At 39.5% G+C, this 22,994-nt stretch overlaps 1 protein-coding gene across 1 annotated transcript in view; it reads left to right on the top strand.

Moving 5' to 3' along the window:
* GNG2 (G protein subunit gamma 2) overlaps nucleotides 1-16,037 on the top strand; it is a 108,066-nt gene extending 92,029 nt beyond the window's left edge. The window contains exon 4 of the mRNA XM_036917848.2: nucleotides 15,184-16,037. Within this exon, the coding sequence (XP_036773743.1) occupies nucleotides 15,184-15,312 (129 nt within the window). The 3' untranslated portion in view covers nucleotides 15,313-16,037. The remainder of the gene's footprint in view (nucleotides 1-15,183) is intronic.
* Nucleotides 16,038-22,994: the final 6,957 nt, after the last annotated feature.

The raw sequence follows: 22,994 nt of genomic DNA, 5'->3' as shown, positions 1-22,994 counted from the left end.
CCACCCATGAACAAGAAAGTGGACCCTCACCAGACACTAAATCTGCCGGCACCATGACATTAGATTTCCTAGCCTCCAGAACTGTGAGAGATAAATTTCTGTTATTTGTAATCCACCCATCTATGGTATTGTTATAGCAAATCAAGTGGACTAAGACATTGTCCAAATCTTACTCCTCTATTAGGGGTCGAGTCAAATATCCACTTGCCCATGAATGTCTTTTTCCATTCTGGCCATGTTTACTAGTGAATTTACTAATTAATTTCACTTTCACCAAAATAAATTTTTCCAACTTGACTACACAGTCCTCAGAGTCAAAGACCGTGCTGTCTACTCGGCATCCTTCCTGCTGCTGAGGTACACAGGCATTCAGGAAACACTATTTTAGTGGATAGCTTTAACTGCATGTACTGTGCATGTCATATAACAAGACGTCAAGAACTATATTCCACATGACACTTCCAATTATCATTTGGAAAATTCCAAGCATGAATGTAATTGGTCAAATAAAACTGTGGTAATAGGAGGAAATTAATTGAAATATAAAAATGAAGGGAGGAATTGATCATTTTAAGGGTAGATAACTTGTATGTCCTGTGTATGATTATAAGTAGCCAGTATTTATAGTATAACTTCTTTTTAAAATGGTTCAACATAAGAAGAACAGGTTGATTTTCATAACTGACAAATGTGTGTAAATTATTGAACCAAATATGAACATGTCTAATGATTAAATCCTCTTTCTGATGATTGACTCATAATAGATTGGAATTGAACTTTGCTGACAACCGTACTGAGAAATGGGCCAGTTAGACACCATGCTTGTTACTTGGTACTAGAGGGTACGTAAATCCTAGGTTTGGGACTTTCCAGGTATTTTTTTCCAGAATTTCAATTGAAAGTTTTAACATCTCTTCTCTAAAATGCTTGCCTTCAGTTTATTAGGAAGGATGAGATACAGTCCTCCTATTGGCCAGTTGGGAGTGTTTGGGGGGAATAGTAAAATCAGTGAGTATATCAAAGGACTTACAGAAGAAAGGGCTATGTTCAGGGGCTAGTCCTAAGTCATTTGATTTGCTGAAAATGAAGCAAAGCAAAAAATTAAAATTCCCACATACCTTAATAATTGAGCATAAAACTTCATTTTTATGAGGAATTATATAATTTTTAAACCTCTGGTAGACATTTGTCAAGCACCAAGTACATGCTTAGCCTTATGCATTGTACCTGGGAGCTATAGAAGTAGTACTGTTAAAGTTTGATAATTTGAAATCCCTGGAATGCAAGTTTTTCTGAATAGACTAGTTTTCAGGCAGAGAAAGTCTCCCTCCTTAAAAATATAATGATTTAGGATGATCATTTTGGATGTCTTTCTTCTTTTATTAAATAGAGTAAGTTAATTTCAAAATAAGTATTCTATTACATTTTTTTTAAAAATCCTGATACGTTCCATCAGTTTAATCCCAACTTCCAGGAGTAGGGAGCAGGAGACTACTTAGAATATTCACACATTATTTTAGAAACAAAAATTAATAGGTATTTATTCATAGAATTCTACTTTCCCTAGTAATCACTGTTTGATCCCGGCTGCTCTTCATAACCACTGTGGAAAGATCCCTTAGACTCAGTGCTGGCCACCAGCAGAGATGCGGGCAGCACGGTGATGCAAGCAGCTGTGTTCCATTCCCAACATCGGTGATCTTGCTCTCCATTGCACCTCTTGTATTTTCAGTATAATTCCAAGGCATATCAAAGAGTACTGAGGTTTCTTCTGCATTTACTAGTGCTTTAGCTAGATGTTTTAATTTTCCCTTATTTGAAATACCTATTAATGATTCAAAGACAACTAAAGCCTATAAAGTAACCACTAGCTTTTGACTTGAGTAAAGAACCTTCTAGATAAATGTCCGACCAATCTCTCCTAGTTTGAAGATTCCATGATCTCTTTTCAGAGTCTGGCAGTTTCTTTTGCCTTTGACTATGTTGCCAGGCCTGTGACAGGTGATGTTTGACATTGACAGTAATTTCCCACATTAAACCCCCATCCCAGTATAATCTTTGAAGTCCTTTTAAGCAACAAATTAAAGTTAAGTCAGTCTTTGATGGCTCCATTAATGGGGGCAACTCAACCAAAAGAGGGATTGAATGACTGATTGCCTTAATACACAGGTAGCTTACCATGTGCATAGGCAGTGACAACCCATCAGTGTGCTTATTTCTTTGCCTGATGACTTGCAAGCATTTTGCAACATCAATTTTAAGATATCTCAGTTTCAGGATGTAATGAAGATGGAGCTATATCCTTACATAGCATTTAAATTCCGGGATCTGGTTTTCATCTTTACTGATAACTGCTTCGCAGAGCTGTCAGGGTGTCTGCCTAGACTAAGTGCCTATGTCTCCACAGCCTAACATCACAGTGTGGTGGCCTTTATTGGAACTGTCCAGAGTCATCCTTCCTCACTCCCTGGCTCTCAGCCCCAGTCTAGTCTGGTGAGGTTGCTGGATAGCAGAGTTTCAGAAATTGTCAATCTTGGGAGACCCAGGCCCTTATCAAAGGTGAATGCCTTCCCTCGTGCATCGGAACTCATCTTCCTAATCAAGGACACGCTCGAGCAGTTCACCCCCTCTACCTGCCATCCTGAATCGTCGGTTTTGGTTCTCTATTTCAGTGTTTCAATCAGCATACAAACACAGTGTCATTTCTCCATCTTAAATAAAACTTAAATTTTTTCTCTTGAATCCCCCACTTCCTCTTCCAGTAACTACCTCATTTGTTCTACTTTGCAGCATAACTTCTTGAAAAAGTTATCTATATTCAGTCTCTAATTTTTCTTTTCCCTGTCTTTTGAAAAATTATTTTTACTCTGGAAATAATCTCAAAGTTACAGAAAAGTTACAAATACAATGCAAAAAATTTTGTTTTCCCCTGAGCCATTTGAGAATAGGTTACCGAACAGTACCCTATCACCTCCTAATAGCTTAATGTGTATTCCCTAAAAGTAAAAACATTTTTCTACACAATCATAGTATAATCATCAGAATTAGGAAGTTAACATTGATACAGTACTACCTTCTACTCCTCAGATCCCATTTAAGTTTTGCACATCACCCCAATAATGTCCTGTTTAGGAAAGGGACCCAGTTCAGAGTCATGTTGCATTTGGTTGCTCTGTCCTTAGACTTCCTTGACTGTCATCACCTTGACACTTTGGAAGATTATAGGCCATTTATTTTGTAGAATGTTGCTAAAATTGGGTTTTCCAATATTTCTGTTTTTTTATTAAGGTATCATTGATATATACTCTTATGAAGGTATATATGAAAATATGCTCCACATCACTAATTATCAAGGAAATGCAAGTTAAAACCACAATGATATACATTGTATTTACTACATTCACCCATAGTATGAAGTCCTCCCAACACCCCATTGCAGTCACTGTCCATCAGTGTAGTAAGATGCCACAAAGTCACTACTTATCTTCTCTATGCTACACCATCTTCCCCGTACACACCATGTGTACCAGTCATAATGCCGCTCAATTCCCTTCTCCCACCCTCCCCGCCACCCACTTCCCCCACCCCTCCTCTTTGGTAACCGCTAGTCCCTTCTTGGAATCTATGAGTCTGCTGCTGTTTTGTTCCTTCAGTTTTTTCTTTGTTATTATACTCCACAAATGAGGGAAATCATTTGATACTTGTCTTTCTCCACCTGGCTTATTTCACTGACCATAATACCCTCCACCTCCATCCATATTCTTGCAAATGGTAGGATTTGTTTTCTTCTTATGGCTGAATAATATTCCATAGTGTGTATTTACCACCTCTTCTTTATCCATTCATCTACTGATGGACACTTAGGTTGCTTCCATATCTCGGCTATTGTAAATAGTGCTGTGATAAACATAGGGGTGCATATGTCTTTTTGAATCTGGGATCTTGTTTTCTTCGGGTAAATTCCTAGGAGTGGAATTCCTGAGTCAAATGGTATTTCTGTTTTTAGTTTTTTGAGGAACCTCCATATTTCTTTCCACAAAGGTTGAACTAGCTTACATTCCCACCAGCAGTGTAGGAGGGTTTCCCTTTCTCTGCATCCTTGCCAGCATTTATTGCTTCTTGTCTTTTGGATGTTGGCCATCCTAACTGGTGAGAGGTGGTATATCATTGTGGTTTTAATTTGCATTTTCTTGATAATTAGTGATGTGGAGCATCTTTTCATGTGCCTGTTGGCCACCTGAATTTCTTCTTTGGAGAAGTGTCTCTTCATATCCTCCACCCATTTTTTAATCACGTTATTTGGTTTTTTGGGTGTTGAGGCATGTGAGCTCTTTATATATTTTGGATGTTAACCCCTTGTCAGGTATGTCATTTATGAATATATTCTCCCATACTGTAGGATGCCTTTTTGTTCTATTAATGGTGTCCTTTTCTTTACAGAAGCTTTTTAGTCTGATGTAGTCCCATTTGTTCCTTTTTGCTTTTGTTTCCCTTGCCCCAAATATGTTCAGAAAAAAGTTGCTCATGTTTATATTCAAGAGATTTTTGCCCATGTTTTCTTCTAAGAGTTTTATGGTTTCATGACTTACATTCAGGTCTTTGATCCATTTCAAGTTTACTTTTGTGTATGGGGTTAGACAGTGATCCAGTTTCATTCTTTTGCATGTAGCTGTCCAGTTTTGCCAACACCAGTTGTTGAAGAGGCTGTCATTTTCCCGTTGTATATCCATGACTCCTTTATCATATATTAATTTACCATATATGCTTGGGTTTGTATCTGGGCTGTCTATTCTGTGCCATTGATCTATGGGTCTGTTCTTGTGCCAGTACCAAATTGTCTTGATTACTGTGGCTTTGTAGTAGAGCTTGAAGTCAGGTAGCATAATCCCCCCAGCTTTATTCTTCCTTCTCAGGATTACTTTGGCTATTGGGGGTCTTTTGTGGTTCCATATAAATTTTAGAACTATTTGCTCTAGTTTGTTGAAGAATGCCATTGGTATTTTGATAGGCATTGCCATTGAACCTGTAGATTGCTTTATGCAGGATGGCCATTTTGACAATATTAATTCTTTCTATCCATGAGCACAGGATGTATTTCCATTTATTGGTGTCTTCTTTAATTTCTCTCATGAGTGTCTTGGAGTTTTCAGGGTATAGGTCTTTCACCTCCTTGGTTAGGTTTATTCCTAGGTATTTTATTCTTTCTGATGCAATTGTGAATGGAATTATTTTACTGATTTCTCTTTCTGCTAGTTCATAATTAGTATATAGGAACAGATTTCTGTGTATCAATTTTGTATCCTGCAACTTTGCTGAATTCAGTTATTAGTTCTAGTAGTTATTAGTTCTAGTAGTTTTTTGGTGGATTCTTTAGAGTTTCCTATGTACAATATCATGTCATCTGCAAACAGTGACAGTTGAACTTCTTCCTTACCAATCTGGATGCCTTTTGTTTCTTTGTGTTGTCTGATTGCCCTGGCTAGGATCTCCAGTACTCTGTTGAATAAAAGTGGGAGGGTGGGCATCCTTGTCTTGTTCCCGATCTCTGATTTTCCTTTATGATTAAATTCAGGTAATGAAAACATGGCATTAATGTAGAATTGATGGAATATTCATCTCATTGCATTTATCAGTGGCATATGATTTTAAATTGTCATTTACTACATCATTACTTGATTAAGGTGGTGTCTTCCATGTTTCTTTGTGTGAAGTTATTTTTTGTCTCTTTGAGGTTAATAAATACTTGGAATTTTGCAGAAGGAACTTGAGACTATATAACTAGCCCATTCCACATCAAACATTCTATTTTGTTTTAATTTATTATATCTATATGAACTCATGGTTTCTTCATTTATTTAGTAGTTTATAATCTGCTGCTATCATCATTTATTTTGCCATAGACTAGAAATCTGGGTACTGTGTTCTTTTTACATTCCTCCATCATTCTTTGAGTGTTTCCTTAGTGCTTGACACAGAAAGACATTGCAGAGTCCTCTTGTTATATCCCTGCCCTAGCCCTGGAATCATCCTTCTCCAAAGAGCACTAGTTCCTTTCAGAATAGTATTTAGAAAGCAAGATCTGGATGCTAGGTGTGCTCATTGCTGAAGTGTTGCCACTCCTGGTTCCTCTCAGAGGACAGAGAGAGAATACACACAGACCCGCATGCATGCACATACACACACACCCTTTTGCATCTGTATTTTTTATGGTGTATATGTGTATAGGTAAGCACCAGTTCACACCAATTCCACCAGCTCCTATCCCATACCCAGAATTCAGTCTAGTTTTCTATGTTTAATATTTGTATCTCCTTTACTGACAATGGGGATCCTGTCTCCCCTTATCAGTATTTGTTCAACTCCCCTGTAAGGAACCAAGCTCTCACTCCACAACTTCTCCTTCCTGACATGGGTGCTTTCACATCCCACTTGGGCTTCCATACTCCTCACCAGTCTGACCCCATCCAGATGTTCTCACTCTCCTTGAAGTCTGACATCCCACTGTGGGCCCCTGATCTAGTGTGGATCTACCTTGCTTTGTCCCACCCAATGCCTTTAAGACTGAATTGTCCATGAAGAAGGAGGTAGAGGACCCATTTACTCTTAAACCCATACCAGTATGGCTTTCACTTCCACCGTTCCACTAAAGCTTCTCTCATAAGGTCACCAGTGAGTCCAGATTGCTGAACCTAATAGTCAATTCTTAGTTTTCATCTTATTTGATCTTTTGGCAGCATTTGACATGGCTGAGGATTCCTTGTGCCTTGAAGCATTTTCTTCAGTTTGCACTCAGTGCTCCCCATTCTCACAGGCTACTCCTTCTTAGTTTCCTTTGCTGGTTCCTCTTAGGCTCCCCAGCCTCTTACACCGAAGTATCCCAGGGTTCAGTCCTTGTTCCTGTCTTCTCCATCTAAGTGCACTCTCTTTGTGACCTTACTCATTCTGTAGGATTTATGTACCATCTAAGGCCTCAATACCCATGTTTATAGCTCTAATCTAGATCTCTCTCCCAAATTCCAGTGTTTTTTTCTTAAATGTTTTAATATCAAACTATGTAAAACTGAATTCCTGGTTTTTGCCCACAAAACCTCTCCCTGCAACCTTAACTAGCTGAAGTAATAAAAATTCCATCTTTCCATTTTCTCACTCTAGAGACTTAGGCTTATCTTTAATTTTTCTGGTTTATTCACACCCTATCTCTAATCCATCAGAAAGTCCTGGTGATTCCACATACAAATGCTGTTTATCTAGAATTACAACACTTTGCACAATCTCTGCTGCTATTACTCTAAACCACTGCCACTTTTCACTTGAATTGCAGCAATAATCTTTAGGGTAGTCTCTACCACTACCCCTGATTCCCACAAAATCCTGCTCTCAGTACAGCATTCAGAGTGTTCCTTTCTAACATAAGTCAGGGGCTCTCCATTTCTTACTGTAACCTTCATTCTGTACGTTTTTACCCCAAAATTAATTTCTCAGTTATGTCTAACTATTGCAACCTGTTCTCCACCTACTCCACATATACATACTTTCGGTACCTTTTTGCCCTGCTTTAATTTTCATTTCCTTATAAAGTTCACTACCTTCTAACATTCTCTATAACTATTTATTATACTCTATTTCTGTCCTCTCTGTTCCCCCACTCAAATCCTGTATAAGCAGTCTGATTTTGCTGTGCATTGGTATAGTCTGATTTTTGTTTGTTCACTTGGGATTTCTTGAGTTACTTGAACCTGTGGGTTTTTTGTTTTCATCAGCCACTCCTTTTCAGCCACTATATCTTCAAATATTTTTTATTTCCTCCCTTCCACCACAATCTCTCTCTTTTCCTGCAGAGACTCCAATTATATGTGTATTTGGCCTCTTGAAGTTGTCTCCCAGCTCAGTGTATCAGTCTATTTTCTCTCTGTGCTGACAGAATTCTTCTTTTGGAGAGTTCCTATTGTTGTCTTCACATTTATATTTTCTTCTGTGGTATCTAATCTGCAGCTAATTCCATCCAGTATATTTTTTATCTCTAGAGATCTGATTTGGGTCTTTTAAATATATTTCATGTCTCTTTTTATCATCTTCTTGGCTATGACATTTACAATAGCTATTTTAATAGCATCCTTATCTCCTAATTTTATCATCTGTGCCCATTCTGGCTCTTTTTCTTTGGATTAATTTTTCTCCTCAAGTGGGAGGGATTTTTTTTCCTACTTATTTGCATGCTTGGATTTTTTTTCTTATTGGATTCTAGACATTGTGAATTTCATTTTGTAGCATACTCAACTTTTTTGTATTCTTTTAAATATTTTGGGGTTTTGTTCTGGGAGCACCTAAGATACTTAGAAAGATTTTTATCTATTCAAGGCTTACTCTTAAACTTTGAGAGATGGATTCACAGAGGCCTTTAATATAGACCAATTTGACACCACTATTGAATCAATACCCTTTTTAGGACTCTACTCAATACCCTATGTGTTATAAGGTCTTTCTACTCTAGCCAATGGAGACACAAACTATTCCAGGCCTGTGTAATCACCAGGGATTGTTTCACTTGATCCTTTTGAAATTCTCTGCTTAGCTCTAAGCAGTTTTCTCCCACATATGCACTGATGGTATTCAGCTAAAGACTCAAAAGGAATCCTCTGGAGGATTCCAGAGCATGTACATGTGTGTATGCTGTCTCTGTCTCTGTAGCTCTGTCTCTGTTATCTCTGTAGCTCTTCTCTGTTAATCTCTCCTCAACTCAGGGATATTCCTGAACTCTGTTTGGGTAGTCCCTCCCTGTGCTATGGGTTTCTACCCTTTTCAAGCTGCTGGAGCAATCATGGGGCTTATTCTCTCAGGGATCACTGTCCTGTGCTGCCTGTTATCTAATGTTTAAAAACCATTTGTTCATGTATTTTTTCCAGTTTTTAAGTCAAAGCAGGGGGGTTTAATTGGTTCTTATTATTCAATCATAGTCTGAATTAGAAGTCTACAGAATCTTGTTTATTTTGTTTCTTGATTATTCCAAGCATCCAGAACTGTGCCTGACATATTAGGTACTCAGTAAATAATAGTTCAATGGAGTATTTGTTGAATAAGATTATGTTTGAGAAATCCTTCAGCAATCATTTGAGTGTCTGCTGTGTGCTGGGCACTGATTATACAGTGATGAATTGTCTTTTATATAGACATTGTGTGCAGAACGTTAGCAGGATAGTCAGAAAGCAAGGGGATTTGCCAGACAGAGTTTTGCTCTGACTCATTGCAAAGTAAGTGGCAAGGATTACACTATGAGTTAGAAAGGAAGAGCAATCAAAAAGATTAAGTCTACAAGCTGTGAGACCTAGGGCAAACACCTGTCTAATGAAACCTCAACCTCACTTATTTAAGATGAGGATAGCAGTAGCTTGTAACCCATAACATTGTTGTAAGGATTAAATAAGATACTGTGTGTAAAGTGGTTAACACAGTTCTGACATATAACAAGGGCAGATAAACACTTGCAATTATTCTAATTACTACTAGGATTCTGACATTGTGTTGGATCATCACCCACAGGAAATTGAAATCTAGTTCAGAAAACAAGATAAAACATGTAATATATTTTGAGGCAGAAAATGTTCAGAATCAAGGGTTCAACTATAAGATGTGAGTAACTCTAAGCTATCAGTTTTACTGAGTATAGCACTTTTTGTATTGTAAAGATTTTGGAAACCTCCACATATTTGTATGTGAACATTGCAGGTGAGTAGGGATGGTGCAGGATCTCTTCCTAACAAGTGGGTCTTAGATATTACTGTTGTCCAGTCTACTGCTTGCAACTAAGCTCCTGTTTGGTGTAATAATTACTATGGCTCAAGCAAGTAAAAGGCGCACACACAAAAAGTAATTGAGATTCAGTTTGAAAGGCTGTCCTTTGCTTTCATTTAGAGGAGCTGAGACAAGAACAAGCTGTTTCCTTTCATTCTGTCATAGCAGCATTTCATAAAGATGCACAGAGAATTTCAATTTCAACCTTTGGAACTAGCCCTGCATTTGAGTAGTTTGTATATAGATGGCTGTGGTTTAATAGCAAAACATCAAGTTCAAGTTATTTTTCTGTCATGTGTTTTGCTATATGACATTGAGTACCTCATGCAATCTGCTGAGTCTTAATTTTCCACCTATAAAAGGAGGATAACACTTTCTACCTTGGATTATTGTATAGACCAGAAGAGAAAACTTAACTCAATATTTGGAACAAAATAGAAACACAATAAAAGTATTTTTACAAGCAATATAGTGCCAATTAATGAGTGTCACTCTAAGCCAAAAACTATAACAACAGACAAAGAAGGTCATTATATAATTATGAAGGGATCAATTCATCAAGAATAAATAACATTCATAAATATATATGTACCCAATATTAGAGCACCTAAATATATTAAGCAAATATTACCTAACCTGAGGGAGAACTAGATAACTTTAAAATAATGGTAGGGGACTTCAGTAGCCCACTTTCAACAATCAATAGATCATCCAGACAGTAGGTCAGTGAGGAAACACTGGATATGAATTACACTTTAGCCTAAAAGGACCTAACAGACATATTCAGAACATTATTTCCAACAGCAGCAGTATTATACACATTCTTCTCAAGAACCCTCCCAAACTCATCTTACAAGGCCAGCATTACTCCACTACCAAAGCCAGGTAAGGACACTACAAGAAAAGAAAACTACAGGCCAATATCCCTGATGAATACAGATACAAAAATTCTCTACAAGACATTAGCAAATTGAATTCAACCATACATTAAAAGTATCATATACCACAATTAAGTAGAATTTATCCCTAGAATATAAGAATAATATATACAAATCAGTAACTGTGCTACATCATGTTAATAGAATGGAAGATTAAAAAAAATCTTATGATCATCTCAGTAAGTGCAGAACAAAACACTTAACAAAGTACATTTTTTTATGATAAAAACTCTCAACAAATTGGGCATAGAAAGAACCTACCTCAACACAATAAAGGCCATATATGACAAGCCCACCGCTAACATCATACACAGTGGTGAAAGGCTGAAAGCTTTTCCTCTAAGGTCAGGAACAAGACAAGGGTGCCAACTATCACCACTCCTACTCAACAAAATACTAGAAATTCTAGCCAAAGCAATCAGTCAAGAAAAAAATTAAAAGTACCTGAATCCCAAAGGAGGAAGTAAAACTACAACTGTTCGAAAATAATATGATCTTGTATATAGAATATCCTAAAGATTTCACCCAAAGAACTGTTAGAACTCATCAACAATCAATGAAGTAGCAGGATACAAAATCAACACACAGAAGTCAGTTGTGTCTCTAATCACTGACAATGAAATAGCTGAAAGCAGAAACAAAGAAAATCTCATTGACAAAAGCGTCAATAATAATATACTTAGGAATAAACTTATCCAATGATGTGAAAAAATCTGGACACTGAAAACTATAAGACTTTGATTAAAGAAATTGAGGAAGACACAAATAAATGGAAAGATATCCTGGGTTCATGGATCAGAAGAATTAATATTATTAAAATGGCCATACTATCCAAAGGCATCTGCAGATTCAATCTAATCTCTATCAAAATTCTAGAGGTATTTTTCAAAAAAATAGAAAAACAATCATAAAATTCATATGGAACCACAAAAAACCTGAATAGTCAAAACTGTCCTGAGAAAGAACAAAGCTGGAGGTATCACACTTCTTGATTCAAACTATATCACAAAACTATAATACTAAAAACAGTGTAGCATAAAATTAGACTCATAGACCAATAGAATAGAATACAGCCAAGAAATAACTAATAATTAAATAACATTTAACAAGGAAGCCAAGAATACTCAATAGGGAAAAGATAGTCTCTTTAATAAATTGTGTTGGGAAAACTGGATAATCACAAGTAAAAGAATGAAACTGGATTCATATCTTATACCACTCACAAGAATTAACTCCAAATGAATCAAAGACTTATGTATAAGACCTGCAATTGTGAAACTCCTAGAAGAAAATATAAGGGGTAAGCTCTTTGACATTGGTCTTGGCAATTTCTTGAATATGATGCCAAAAGCACATGCAACAAAAGCAAAAATAATTAAGTGTGACTACATGAAACTAAAAAGCTAGTGCACAGCAAAAGAAACAGTCAACAAAATGAAAACACAAAATATTTAGTGGAAGAAAATATTTGCAAACCATATAAGTGATAAGGGGATACTATCCAAACTACATAAAGAACTCATACAACTCAATAGTTAAAAAGGCAATCTGATTTTTAAAATGGGCAGAGGAACTGAGTAGACATTTTTCCAAAGAAGATATATGAATGGCCAACAGGTACATGAAAACAAGTATGCTCAACATCACTAATCAGAGAAATGCAAATCAAAACCAAAATAAGATATCACTTGTTAGAATGTCTTTTATCAAAAAGACAAGTGATGACCAGTGTTGGTAAGGATGTGGAGTAAGGGGAAATTTTGTACACTGTTGGTGGAAAGGTATATTGTTACAGCCACTATGGGAAACAGTATGGAGCTATTGAGGACAAAGAATTAATAATAGAATTACCATATGATCCAGCATTCCACTACTGGGTATATATGCAAAGGAAATAAATGAAAACAGGATCTTTAAGAGGTATCTGCACACCCATATTCATTGCAGTGTAATTCACAATAGCCAAGATAAGGAATAACCTAGATGTTCACTGATGGAGGAATGGATAAAGATGTGTTTTATATATACAAGGAATATTATTCACCATGCAAAAGAAGGAAATCTTGCTACTTGCAACAACATAGATGGACCTCGAGGGCATTGTGCTAAGTGAGATAAGTCAGACATAAAGGAACATGCTGTATTATCTCACTTATATGCAGAATCTAAAAAGCCTAACTCATAGAAACAGGAATAAAATGGTGGTTTCTATGGGCTGTGTGGTGAGGAAAATGGAGCAATGTCAGTCAGAGGCCACAAACTTCCAATTATAAGATGAATAAATTCTGAGGATCTAGTGTACAGCATGGTGACTAGAGTTAACAATACTGTCTTATGTACTTGAAAGTTGCTAAGAGAGTAGATCTTAAATATTCTCACCACACCAAAAAAAAACGTAACTATTTGAGGTATTGGATGTGTAACTAACCCTCCTGTGGTAATCATTTCACAATATAGAAGGACATCAAGTCATTACATTGTACACCTTAAACTCACACAATGTTCTATATCAATTATATCTCAAGCTGGAAAAAAAGATGATTTTTAAATTAGAAAAGCAAGAGTGACTTTAACACAAATAAACATACTGCACTGAATAGTGTCTTCTAAAATATATGTCTACCTGGAACCTTAGAATGTGATCTTATTTGGAATTAAAATATTTATAGATATGATCAAGTTAAAATGAGGTCCTACTGATTAAGGTGGGCCCTGATCCAAAAACTGATAGGTGGTAATTTGGTCACAAAGAGCAGAATGCCACGTCAAGACAAGAGACACATGAGAGAGGGCCATGTGAAGATGAAGGCAGAGACTGGAGTGATGCATCTCCATGCCAAGGGTCACCAAGGATGGCTGCTGACCACCAGATTCTACTTGAGAAATATGGAACAGATGCTCCCTGGGCCTGCAGTAGGAACCAACCCTGCTGACACTTTGATTTTGAACTTCTAGCCTCTGGCACTGTGAGATAATAATTTTCTGTTGTTTTGAATCACCCAGTTTGTGGCAATGTGTTCAGGAAGAGGAAGCTATCACACATTCTAATACTTCCACTTCTCTGTATCAGTCAGGGTAGACTAGGTTTTGCTGCAGTAACAAAAGGCCGTCTCCCCCTCCGTCATTCCTAAGGTCTTACAACAAAGGCATACTTCTTACACTCACCTCATGTCCCTCACAGATGAGGAGTCACTCCACACCATATCACCACTGTCAGGAATCCTGGCCCAAAGTGACCTACGTCATTTCTGCTCACATCTCATTAACTAGAGCAAGTCTGGTGTCATTGTGTGGATGTGTATCATCCACCTGTAGGGAGGGCCAGTGAATCTTTTTAGCAATGATATGATCTACCCCACTGTTACAAAGGATCATCCTTTCAGTAGCTGCTTTGAGAGGCTATCCTAGTAATATAGTGATGTTGAAAAATATTTGCAGTCATCTCCAGGACAGCTCTACTATGTCATGTAAGACATTGACTCTTGACTTCAGGGTTTTGACCCCAAATGGCATTCCTGAAGTGGATCATCCACCTACTACCCAGATGTGGTTACAAAGAATTTTTAGTTTATTTCCCCAAATTAAATCCACCCTCAAGTAGTGAAAATTTGCCACTGTTGAATTTCCTCCACTTCTGGAGGAAGGTACTCCAGACAGCTCCCAAGAAGGAGCTACAGAAATGTTGTGAAAAATGACCACTGAGATCTTTGACCAGCTTCCCACTGGAACTCCCTAAAGGTACAATGCTTGAGTAAAGTAATATATATAATATGTATAATAAATTATAATGTATAATAATAAATATAATATAAATAAAATATAGAATATATGATATATAAAGTTATGTGTTCATTATATATACACACACATACACATAACTTCATATGTGTATGTATATCCCTTGATTGTTGATGAAGGAATTTAACCTGGTGTTAGGCATCCTAGCACAATTCTTAAAACTGAGTTGCAAGTGCAGAATGATAATAATTGTGAGCCTGTGCGGAAAGCTCACCACATGCCAGGCACTAAATGATTTATGTGGATTATCTCATTCAAACCTTGCTACCTGGGCTGGAACTGGGACAAGGCAAGTGAGGTAGCTAGGCACAGAATTCAAGGAGACACCCATTCCTGGAGCCATGTGAGGGTGGTTGATACTCGCAGGACCCTAACAGGAGTGCCCGTTCCATGTGTGTCCCGGTGTGTCCTACGTGCCTCACTCACACTAGCTCCAGGCCCGCTTGCAATAATCCTGCGAGGCCAAGAGCATCAGCTCCTTTCTTTGCAGGTAAGAAAACAAGGTTTATGGAAGTTTAGTATCTTGTTTCACTTTTGCATGAGCTAATAAGTGGTGGGGCAAGGATTTGAACATGGACCCCAAAGCCTGAGCCTTGACTGCCTACACCTGTGTCAGTGCCGTGTCTAAGGTTCCGGTGGTTTTTTTCTCCCTTTCCAGGTGTCCAAGGCAGCTGCAGACTTGATGGCCTACTGTGAAGCGCATGCCAAGGAAGATCCCCTCCTGACCCCTGTGCCGGCTTCAGAGAACCCATTTAGAGAGAAGAAGTTTTTCTGTGCTATCCTTTAAGTCTTCACTAAGAGCCTGAAGAGCCTCAGCTCCTGGGACACTGATGTAGAGTTTTTAGCAAAGTGGGCGCCTTTCTAGTCCACAGCATTTAAAGAGAGAAAGGAGAACCACCCTGGAAACTCCAGGCTGTGCATGTTTAAAGAACTGGTCGGTCCCCTTTATGAGAATGAAGCCGATCTGCATCTTGAGTTTAGAGATCTGCTATCTGCAGAGCTGCCTAGAGGAGGGAAATGTGTAAAGATAAAATCGGTGTCATTTCTTTTCTGCTATACCTCCCCAAACCTTATGTTTCTGCTTTATATTTAAAAAATAAAAATTAAAACAGACAGCTGTACTGAGCTGAGCTATGTATGACCTTCTTGGACTTAATATTGCCTTTAGAATACCCTTTGTAAGCTGAGTTGTCCAGTGTGGCTGCAGTCTGGTTTAATGGGATTGATGTTTAGTCCTTGTGTCTTTTTCTGTTTCCCTTCTCCCTTCCCTGTCCTTCTTCTCGTCCCAGCTAGAGTAGTACAGGGATTAGACTGGAATTGTCTGTAAGCCTGACCCCAAGGATGAACACCCAAATGTTTAGGGAGCTGCTCCCCATGGTTTACCCTCATGGTTAAGAACAACAAAACATGTTGGTTGTCTGTGTTCTCTTCCCACAATCCCTAACATCTGTACATGATAGCTTTGATTCTGCAAGTAAAAGTAAACGTGTTGTAACTGGTGCTTTCATATTATTTGTGACCGTTTTTTGAGTAATACTGCATGAAAATGGCCCTGTGTTACATCCATTCAGAAGTTTTGTTGTTTTACTGAAAGACTTGGAGAAAGAATGAGAGAGAAAAGAGGCTGGAGAGGAAAAACCTCAGTACCTTGAAAACTGAAATTACTGCAGAGCCTTACCCATGCCTAAAATACCTCCTAGTTAACAGTGTGTAAACACCTCTTCAACATATTTTTCAGAATCCAAGGCATTTTGGTTTTATCCAGGATCCAGGGCAAGACAAGTACCGCCAAGCAGAAGAGGGGAGGATTCACTGTTTGTTGGGAGGGTCTTGGGTGGTAGAGTAAGGGCAGATTCCCTTTTTCCCTAAATCATGGGAATTCCAGATGGAAAGGACACTTTCTACACTCTTCTTAATAAGAAAAATGTGGCCCTTGTTTGTACAAGTACCAGGAGAAATAAGCCCATGGCTCCAGAGAAGACCCATTCTCAGAAGCGCGGCTGCTCGCCGGCCGGGGTGAAAGGGGCAGGTCCCACCCCCCAACCAGCTCCACCGCGAAGGGTGCTGGCTCTTCTCGCCTCTGAGATGGTCTTCAGTATTTCACTCACCAAATTCTTCAGTAGAATCTTTTCTTTCTTTTTCTTTCAAACAGCTCTGCACCTTGTTTGTTAGGGTCTCTCAGTCTTTACACACAACTGCCTTGCAGCTAGAGTGCTCTCTTCCCAAGAGATGATACTGAAAAAGTATCATTTTTCCTCACAGCTCTAGCCTCCATCAGTAAAGGAAGGCTCTGGAAACTTGTGCCATTCCCAAGCAGAGGAGGGCTTCTCTTACATCTCCATGTGTGCTTTGAAATCCCAAAAGACTTTTTCCAAATTAATTTTATTCTCTTCCTCCCATTTAAAAAAAAAAAAGATGAAGAAAGAGGAAAAGAGAAGATAAAAAGACTTGATACACCGAGGACGGATTTTGAAGCAGCCTTGGTAAATATTTCCCTTAGCTCTTTTTATGGGTACAATGGTAGAAGAGTAAGTAGATCCAATTAAAGCTCGCAGGCCTGGAGCTGGGATAAGAGAGTACTGAGATATTTGTGAAGTGTGTGAATGCACTTCTGTAACCAGACACTTCTGTTCAACCCTTGGGATTTTGTTATAGTCAGTGGAACATTGATGAAGATTTAAAGGGGAAAAACTCTGGCAGAATATTTATTAAACTACAGTATTGTACCATTCGTTTGGTAGTACTGTGGAATCAGCTAAAATTGTGTCACATTTTTTAAATGAGCCAAAATATGAATTAAATATGTGGTAACATAAAAACAGTTGTGAATAAAGCACCCTTTGGTGGTAATTAAGGTGTCATTATAAGACCCTGAAGATTTGTTCATGATCCACACCATTTATTTTTCTCAAAGTGACTCTGTATTTTAATGTAAATCTAGATCTTTGGAGCAATTAGAATGGAATAAAAACTTCTAGGAAGCACCATAATATGACGCTGCTTATTACAAATTAAGGCAGTTCCAAACCCCTTGTGACCTTGTTTATTAAAAGGAGAAAGAAGACAGAAAATACACAGTCCATCTGAAATCAAGATAAATGTTTTGGCTTTTTCATAATGTCATGTCCTACAGTGTGAAACTATAATACCAGTCTTTATATAAGTTTTGGCTTATTGGTCTTTTTACTTGTTAAGGGGGGAAAATTTTTATTTGATTACTTAATAAGCCTCTAAATAGCTTTAATTCTTTTAGAAACTCAATAATCATTTTCACCAGCATAATTTTATCTTAAGGGGTAGGTAATAGGAAAACTTAATTATTCAAGGCCCTAATTTCTGTGTAAAATGTATTGGATAGTAATGAAAATCTGCCATGGAATTAGTTCAAAAGAAAATCTTGCATCATCCTTCAGTATTAACTCTGATTTCTTTCTTTTTCTTCTTCATTTTCAACTTTAAACAAAGTACTATTTAAATCAGAGATTTCAAATAAGTTCTTGGATCTGAGGCCAATTTTGCTAATAATATTTGAAAGAAATTGCTTACCAAGGAAAAAATTTTAAATAAATACTCCACATACATATTCACAAATGGAATTTTGAGAAATCAAGCATGCTGAGGGAACTTTTGTATTTTTTTTCTTTTTTTGCCTCTAGATGCTCCTGGCAATGGTGAGTTGTTACATATACATTAATGTTTTCCCAGCCCAACCAAAAATTGTTCACATTTTTCCTATAAAAAATTTATGAAGTGTGTCTTTCAAAAAGAGGGAAACATAGAAATGTTAAAGCAGGAAAACCTGAATGTGATGTGTACATTTTCATCCCACATGGATAATGTATTTGTTTTAATAAATGGAATTTTCAGATTCATTGCATATCCAGTCAATGTCATTGCAAAAGCCTATGGACTCTCCCTTGCCCATTGATTCCACAGTTAATTTGAGAAGGATGATGACATAAAACAAGCTGGATGAGGAAATAGGAATCCATTGATTTTCTTTAGGGTTTTGTTAATAGAAATGCCCTAAGGAAGGAAAAGTTGGCAGGAGACTTTTTAAAGCCCTTCTCCCTGGGTCTCTACATCTCAGGTACAGTGCCTGGGGACAGAGAAAGGTGATGAGAAGAGTCCAGGGCTCTGGCGGGCTGGACCATGAAGACAGATGAGCTGCATTTACACTCTAATGTGCTGTGGATGCGCCACACAGAGAATTTTCCTTTAAAAAAAAAAAAATACAAGTGCTGTTCTCCATAAGCTGTTCATGATTTAAAAGGAGTCTTGGAGACCATAAATGCTCAGAATTCTAGATTCAGCAGCTCTTCAGAGAAATGTCCCTTAAATGATGCCAGTAAGTAATAGCCCCTGTAGGTAAGGTCGGAACACTGGGTCTCCCAGGACTTGTGCCAGCGACAGCAGCATCTTTAAACCTTTGATCAAAGGGCCACTCGGGGTTTGTGCATTTGTCCCCTTCCATCACTGTTTCCCAGACTGTGGTCCCTGGACCACCTGCTTCAGAATCCCCTGGAATGCCTATTACAAAGGCAGGCATCAGGCCCCCACTGACTCAGAATTTCTGGCAGTGACACTTAAGAACACACACTCCATTGCTTACTGGAGTCTGAGGACTACTAATCTAAGTACTTGTGACAGCTAGCTTTTCCTAATGCCTAAGGAAAAGCATGAACCAATTGTAAATGTGCTTGCTCTTCTTCCCACAGCCTCAGGAAGTGGCTGCCCATGAGTGAATGTGTAGCTGGTGGGTGAGGATCTATGCAGCTCCTGGACATGAGACACTGTGAGGAGGAAGCTGGTGGGTTTAACTCTGTTCCTGTTTTGTTGCACCCCCCATGGGAGGATTGCCTCCAGCTCTGGTTCTTTAATAAGCTGGTCGCATTTTAGACAGTGCTCACAATGACGTGGGAATTGGAGCTGGGTCAGCTCCAATCCACAAATTGCAAATAATTTGCCAAGGGAAATCCCTTTCCCTTCGGTTCTGCCCCAAATCTACATTTTCATCTATTTAGAACCAGGAGACTCAGGCAGAATTTATTTTTAATGAAGGGGGTCACTGGCTCTCAGGCCTTTTATCAGTAAGAACTCCTACTGTTTCTCCCTGTCCTGGAGGTAGGGGTGTGTGTCCACCTAAGGTGCCAGAAAGACCATGCCTGGTGATACCAGTCCATACTGTGCACAATCAAGAGCCCATCTAGCACGAACTAGAGAATCAGAGCTAAGCCCCGAGTTCCTGTGTGACCTTGGGCAAGTCCTTTAAGCTCTCTGTGCTATAAAATGGGAATGAGAAAACATGATTCACTAGCCTCACTAAATTGTCAAAACCAACTGAAAGAGAGCAGATAAGGGGTGCCAGACAGGAAGGGGTAGTAAAGAGTCATAAGACACTGATTGCAGTTTTGAGAGAAAAAGATAGCTTGTTCTCACCTCTTGGCCCACCTCCTTTCCCAACTATTCCCATAGTCTCCTGATTCAGACCCTCAATATCTAACACCTGAATCCTGCCATAGTCGCTGGTGTGGCCACTCTGACTCTCATCTCCCCCCACACTAAGCCATCCCACTCATCCCTGATTATTCATTATTCAGGACTTCTTTGGTGGCAAGTGGCAGGAACCTACTTGAAACTGGCTAATAGCTGGAGCTCAGAGGCAGGTGCCACTTCAGGCTCAGCGGGGTCCAGGTGTTCAGATCATGTCATCAGATGTCTCCTGTCCCTCGGCTCTGCTTTTCTTTGGACTGGTTTAATGCTCAGCCTCTTCCCCTGCAGCAACAGGTTAGCATCCACAGCTCCAGGCTTACCTCTCACCAGTTTTGCCATCACAGAAGAATGGTAATGATTGCTCCAGCAAAAGTCCCTGGCTCTATCCCTGAAACACTTGCTAAGATTCCTGCTGGTGGGATCTGGTTCATGATCCCCCAATCACTGAACCTGAGCGTGGAGTTAGGGCCATGGTGCCACACGGGTAGCACAGAGGTTCTAAGGAAATCAAAGTACTCCCACTAGCGGAGGAGAGATTGAAGGTTAAAAGGCAAAAACAACCTGTGCCGACCACATCTTGCCATACTCTTTGGTGTAACCTCAGCCTCCAGTGTGCTCCGAAACCCGGAGTGTCCTGCCTCCTACCAGCCCATCAGACCCACACTCAACTGCCTGACTCTCCAGGCCCTGGGGAGCCAAGCTCCACCTTACCCTGTTCTCTAAACCCTCCTCTGGTTCATCCTATAGCCTGTAAATATAACATTTTCCCTCCTACCTCCACGACTTTGTTTATGATGTTACCTCCTCTGAAATGCCATTACTCAAGTCCTTAAGTAAATAAATCTTGCCCATATTTCAAGGCCACTCTAAATTCCATGTTGCCTGTGAATGACTTCAGGGAATACTTATCTCTTTCTGGGTCTCTATTCCTGTTGCCCCTGTCATCAGCCCCAAACAGTTCAGCATCTGACTGTGGTTGAATCAGTGTGCTGGGTGCACACCATGGACCCTGCCATTGTGGAGCTAGCAGTGGGGTGGAGGAAGTGGGCAAGAGAATAGTCAGTCACCAATCAGGGTGAGACTGTAGACACAGCATGCTGAGGGGACGAGGGCAGGGGGAGGAGGTGATGTCGGAGTTGATAGTCTGTCAGGGTGAGCTGCTCTGTCCCTGACGGAGTAGAGAACACCATCGAACAGGCCTCAATCTAATCTTCCTTGGAGCCTAGCACAGCGCATGGGACCCAGAAAGCACCCAGCAGCGATGATGGATGGATTGAGCACATGACGAACACCTGCAGAGACAGACAAGTCAGACAAGACAGACAAGTCACGACTAGTAAAAGCTGGTCCTGTGAGCTGGCCAAAGGCAGCTGGGAGCTCTCCCCGCACAATGGTCAGCCATTGGCTCTGGGCACAGAACTGCCCAGCACACTACACTGGGCTTGTGGCTCCCCGCTCCCAGCTGGTGCTGGCTCAGAGTCCCCACAACTTCATTCTTCTCGGTCAGCAGCCTCGTGGCCTCAGTGATGCCACCACTGTCCACCTGGAATGAGATCCAGTGGGCCCTGTGGGCCCTGGGCCAGATGAATTATACCGCTCGCATCATCACCTTAACTTAAGCCCCGGGGAAGCGTTCTTTCCCCTATGCACTGGGAATACTATCTCTAACTGCCCTCCACCATGTCTACAAGTGGCCATTTATTTTAGTTATAAATTAACTAGAGCTGGATAAAGTTCTCAGTCCCACCAGCCATCTTTCAAGGGCCCATTAGCCACGTGTGGCCAGCGGCTGCTATTACAAGCAGCAGAGAGCATTTCCTCATTGCAGGAAGTGCTGTTGGATGGGGCTGCTCCAGAGCAATGGTTAGCAGCCTTTCTCCCTCCCATACAGCAAAATGCCTTCTCTTTGTACCCAGCTTTTGACAGACCACCAACAAAATGGGAGAAAATAAATTCACTATTATAATCCATAAACGCAACAATTGGTCACAGTTCATGGTTAATCACACAGGTTGTGGTACAGACAAGAGAGGCTGTGGATTGTGCACCATCCCTGGAGACCCCTAAGCCACACGTTCACCATCTCTCCCAGTCAAGAAAGTAACGATCATGAGAAGAACAAAGCCACAGGCACTATCGACTGAATACCTGGTAAGCACTTAGCTACATGCCAGGTACAAGGCTAAACATTTTGTAGACATTGTTGCATTTAATTCTCACAGTTTTTCTGTGACCTGGATAATATTTATTTCCTGTGGCAGATACCTCGCATGCCTCATGTCACATCCAGTGACCCACTTTTGATTTCAGCCACAGCTGCACCAGGGACTTACTCTTCCCTGGGGAAAGTAGTGGCCCCTGGGCAGTCTTCAACCTCTGTGTTATGAGAGTCTAGGTAAATGTCTCAGGATAACCCTGGGGTGCATTTTACATGGTTTCTCACAGGTATCCGGCAGAATTTAGCCTGTTGTCTAGAGTGGTAACCAGCCCAATCACACACCACACTGATTTTTCCTCCTCATCTGTCTCATTTTCTCTCTTACATTTCTGCTCAGATCACCCTCACCACTAGCCCCATTCAGCTCTGCTCTGGGGCCACTCAAACTGAATCACCTCCATTCTACAGATGAGGAATTTGAGATTTAGAAAGGTTGACATTTTCCCCAAAGTCCTATTGCTGTTAAGTGGGAGGTCAAGGATATGAACCTAGATCTTTCTTAGTTTCAAAGATTTAATGTCCTAACTACTATCTTACAGTGTAAGCCAGGATGCATGTATGTAAGAGAGAAGTGATAAGAACACTTCTGAATCTGTTCTTATTTATTGAATGAGCAGATCATTTGTAACTTCAAACTTATGAATCACTTTTTTGGAATGAAGAAGTCAGTGACCTCATGAACTATTTCATGACAATACTTAGCTTTTCTTCACATTGGTCAATTGGTACCTAGAAAACGTTTGCCTTGCACAGAAAAT

Source organism: Manis pentadactyla, chromosome 11 (assembly GCF_030020395.1).
Source record: "Manis pentadactyla isolate mManPen7 chromosome 11, mManPen7.hap1, whole genome shotgun sequence".
NCBI lineage: Eukaryota > Metazoa > Chordata > Mammalia > Pholidota > Manidae > Manis > Manis pentadactyla.
The sequence above is the reverse complement of the archived record's forward strand: the minus strand, read 5'-3'. Positions and strand labels throughout refer to the sequence as shown.